We start from the raw sequence: 5,025 nt of genomic DNA on the forward strand, positions 1-5,025 counted from the left end.
AGAGGTATGTATTTATTTTATTAATAAATATTGTAATAGACAAATTACTATGAATTACGTTATCACAAATATTGTAATTCTTAATTATTAATTAATATTCTAATCATTATTATAGGAGTCATACGAGCAACAAATGGTACAGCGATAACTCCACTCAGGATCCGCCTTTTGATCCTACAGCATGGGTGACTGCAATCGGTGAACCCAAAAAGGGTCGTGTGTTCGGGTTTGTGAGTCACATGAACACCACACCAGTCGTTGCCTCCTACAACTCAGGTCCACAGAGTTCTCCTGCCAGCATCAACTCTCAACGTCCAAATGACCCTGCTATGTCTTGGGATGGTGTCTTTCAGCGTCTTGAGGACAAAATGCAGTACTTTTTAGATGAAGTCATTCCCAACATTGTCCGTAATGAGTTGTGCAACTTTTTTCAGGACAGAGAAACTTCGTCTGCATTCAATATGAGCTCCGGTGCCCGGCAGATATACATTTTTTTTACTGCCTTAGAACACATATGAGTATGATAGAATCACATGTGAAGTTTTTTTACTACTTTATAACACATATGAGCATGATAAAATAATGTATAAAGTTATTTTATTGCCTTAGAACACATATTAGCATGATAGAATCGCATATACAGTTCTTTTACTGCCTTAGAGCACATATGAGCATGATAAAATCACATATAAAGTTTTTTTACTACCTTACAACACATATAAACATGATAGAATCACATATATAGTTTTTTTACTGCCTTAGAGCACATATGAGCATGATAGAATCACATATAAAGTTTTTTTACTACCTTAGAATACATATGAGCATGATAGAATCATGTATAAAGTTATTTTACTGCCTTAGAGCACATATGAGCATTTCAAGAATCACATATAAAGTTTTTTTACTACCGTATAACACATATAACCATGATAGAATCACATATACAGTTTTTTTACTGTCTTAGAGCATATATGAGCATAGTAGAATCACATATACAGCTTTTTTACTGTCTTAGAGTACATATGAGCATGATAAAATCACATATACAGTTTTTTGCCTGCCTTAGAACACATATGAGCATGATAGAATCACATATATAGTTTTTTTACTGCCTTAGAGCACATATGAGCATAGTAGAATCACATATACAGTTTTTTTACTGCTTTAGAGTATATATGAGCATGATAAAATCACATAAAGTTTTTTGCCTGCCTTAGAACACATATGAGCATGGTAGAATCACATATATAGTTTTTTTACTGCCATGGTAGAATCACATATACAACTTTTTGACTGCCTTAGTGCACATATGAGCATGATAGAATCACATATACAGTTTTTTTACTGCCTTAGAACACATATGAGCATGATAAAATCACATGTGAAGTTTTTTTACTGCTTTATAACACATATGAGCATGATAGAATCATGTATAAATTTTTTTACTGCCTTAGAACACATATGCGCATGATATAATCACATATAGAGTAGGCTATATTTCAGTATATTTTGTTTATCAATACTGACATTTTTTTTCTCTTATAGGTTGATGGCGATAATCAGCGTAGTGGAGCTGAAGGGAGAGATCGAGACACTGAACAAGTGGATGCACAAAATCTTGACGATGATTAGATTTATGTGTTGAATTTGTTCTGCCTTCTTTTTGTTTCAAAAATATAAATGTTTAATTATAAATAATTAGAACTTGCGAATTTTAAAGTAGATCGATTAATTGTTTTAGTTTTCTTTTATATGTATTTTGTTGTGTACTTCATTTTTTATTCACAGGAAATATAAATTGTACAGGAGATATAAATTGTATCACGAGAAAAATTTTCTCGATATTTAATTTTCAAATATTTTTTTTAAAATTTTTTCTTTTTTTGCGACAGATTAGTGATGGATATATCCGTCGCTAATTAGTATGAGCGTTGAATTCAGAGACGGATTAGCGACGGCTATAAATTCGTCGCCAAACTGAAGTCGTCGTTTAGTGAAGACGGACTAGCGACGGATTGTGTCATTCGTTATTCTGTCGAAATTTAGCGACGGAACGGGCGACAGATACAGTCTGCCACTAATTAGCGACGGAATAGGCGACAAACATATGTCGCCGCTTATTAGCGTCGAAAAATTTGCGATGGAAGCTATCCGTCGCTATTCCGACGTTAATCAGTCTCTAAACAGGTTAGAGACGGATTTAGGTCTTCGCTAATCCGTTGGTTTGTTGTAGTGACATACATGGTTATGCAAACTTGGTAATATATATTCAAATTTAGTAAAAAAAATTATAAAATTTTTAAGTTTTAGTTACAGAAATTTTGTAAATTTAGTTATTAGAACTTCGTATTATTTATGTAAAATTAGTTTGCCAAGTTTCAAGAGGTTTTAGTTAAAGAAAGTTTGCAGATTTGATTATGTGATTTTTATACAACATATGCAAATTTAGTCAAATACTTAATGATATATTTCAGTTAGAAAAAGTTCATGCAACAACATCGTGAGATCCATAAAAATATATATATAAATCTACCGTTTAGTGAGAGTTTATGATACCCAACGAACCTATAGGTATATTATATAAATTAAAAAAAAATTGATTGTGTCGAAAGATAAATATATCATTTTAAAGCAAAAATATTTACAAATTTGAACACCAAATTGATTTGAAAAAACACATCATTTTTGCTGTACACAATTTTTCCACCGAGCTATCCCCTCGTCAACGTGAATAAGTGCAATTTTTTGTCGGTAAAGAACATTTCACAAACTAATGTTTGGCCATTTTTAACGTTTGGTCCAAATAGGGTTATAATCCGGATAAATTCATCGATACAGGGGAAAGGGTCTGATCTGTCCTGGCTAAAACTCTTAGGGGCCTCAGCCAGGTTGACACCTTGTCATCCTACTATGCGTCTGATGTTTTGTTCTCTCGTCTATGTTCTTTACTTTTCTTCGCAATAAAATTCCTTGTCTACATCTTAAACTTATTTTTCTTCTTTCTTTTTATCTTTTTTATTTATTAAAAAGCTTCTATATCTATTATTTATATTTTATGCAAAAACAAATAGTAATCTAAACCTATTATTTATTATTGTTTTATTTTTCTTTTTTAAAATGTTCTATTATTTCTTATTATTGTTTTAGTTTCTTTTTTAAAATGTTTCAACAACCAAGATTTATCAAAAAGCCCTATAATAATACGAGATTATGTGACTGATATATATATATATATATATATATATATATATATATATATATATATATATATATATATATATATATATATATATATATATATATATACACACGAAAATGAACTTTGAAGAAATTGTCTAATAAAATATTACATATCTGTACAACAATGTCAAATATACATAAAGGCTTGTTGTATACATGTAGTTTCTAATGCTTATTTTGAAATGTATGTGCACTTGGGCATGGATACCTTTTACTTCTTTTAACATACATATATAAGTTAGGTACTTTTTACACATCACTATTGCCCAGGAAAAGTAGGGTTTTAATTCTAAACTTTCTTGAGATTAATATTTTTTGTCAATTATAAAGAGAAAACACAACATTGTCAGTTGCAAGTGTACAAGTTACTGGAGAGTGTTACCATCTGGTCACAAGAAAGATCACAACTACTTAGAATCATATATCAGATCACAATTTTAAAGGTTTGGATCAGATCAGGGAAATGCCTAATCTGGTTTGACCAACGTCCTATATTGGATTAAAATTGAATCACAGGATCTTCAATCAAATCAAAGTACACAAATTAATAGTGTATTGCAGTTCAATTTAGTATAATATATGCAATCTTCTTTTTTTACAGAAAGTGAAGTACCATGCATGCAATGCTTATTTTAGAGAGGGTTCCTAGGATTGTCACCCAGATTATATAAATAAAGTTTCTGCCAAGTAGCATAATTTTTACAATTGCAGATTTACAACAACCAGATAGGGATTCCCTTTCTCTATCGAGGATCAACCAAACAAGAACCCTAACCTTTTTTTATCAAATCTGATCTTTTTTCCCTATTATTCAAAGAAGAGATATCGGCCGCACGCGTGGCAAGAACGCTGCGCCCGGGCTCGCTCGCGTCACCAGCACTGGTCGGTCTCCCACCGCCGGGTCTGGAAGCGCCCACCGAAAGCGCTGCGGTTTTCCGGCGACGAACGGGAGGGCCACGAGCCGCCTCCGATGGAAAGGTCATAGCGAGAGCGCTCGTCCGGGTCGGAGAGCGTAGCGTAGGAGCGGTGGATCTCGATGAAGTCGCTGACGGAACCTCCGGAACCCCCGCTGGAGGTATCGGGGTGGAGCCGCTTGGCGAGGGAGCGGTAGGCGACCTTGATCTCCACGGCAGAGGCCGTCTTCCTGACCCGGAGCACCTCGTAGAGCGTTGGCGGTTTCCCGGTGACCGGCGCGGCCTGGACAGAGGCCGAGATCGGACGGAAGCGGGCAGCAGCGGCGGCTCCAGCCACCGCGAAAGCCGGCGTTAGGGGAGAAAAGGTGCGGGATGCATACATCGAGGGAAGGAAAAGAGGGAGGGGAAGAGAGATCTGTTTCTGGTTTTAGGGATCAGAAGCGGAAAGTGGTCTGGGCTAAGGCAGAGAGGGGGCTTATAAAGCGATCGTGTGTTCGGGAAGGTGGGCGCCCCCCGGAGCGGTAGAATACGGTTCGGTGAAACCGCGTTGCTTATGGGTCCATGGATCGGGTCATACCTTTACCCGAACTATACCAAACAGGTCTTTGTGGAAATAGGTTCGGGTTACTTTTGTACCTTTCTTGATCATGTGGCATGGCCACGATGTTATACATCCCTTACATTTTGGCAGGAATTTGAAGGGTTCGCGTCCATCACGTTACAAGGCCTTCTATATGGCTTAACCACGACGTGATGGTGATGGTGATGATGATGATGGTTATGGGTGTCGGATTTTATTAGGACTTAGGTGAAACCAGACTTGGATTAGATTTTAGGGTATGTTATCAGGTTTGGGCTTAAGTTTAAT

General features: G+C 35.9%; 1 protein-coding gene across 1 annotated transcript; it reads right to left on the bottom strand.

The window, feature by feature from the left end:
- Positions 1–3,988: 3,988 nt before the first annotated feature.
- LOC149848836 (chaperone protein dnaJ 11, chloroplastic-like) lies at positions 3,989–4,584 on the bottom strand. The gene has a single exon (XM_090012646.1). It carries the CDS (start codon positions 4,537–4,539, stop codon positions 4,114–4,116), a length of 426 nt encoding a protein of 141 aa, XP_089868772.1. The 5' UTR covers positions 4,540–4,584; the 3' UTR covers positions 3,989–4,113.
- Positions 4,585–5,025: the final 441 nt, after the last annotated feature.

The sequence above is a fragment of the Nuphar pumila genome, chromosome 1, assembly GCF_984573655.1.
Source record: "Nuphar pumila chromosome 1, dmNupPumi1.hap1.1, whole genome shotgun sequence".
NCBI lineage: Eukaryota > Viridiplantae > Streptophyta > Magnoliopsida > Nymphaeales > Nymphaeaceae > Nuphar > Nuphar pumila.

Excerpts from the sequence above, each read along its gene's own strand:
- LOC149848836 (XM_090012646.1), bottom strand. The coding sequence starts at position 4,539 with ATGTATGCATCCCGCACCTTTTCTCCCCTAACGCCGGCTTTCGCGGTG.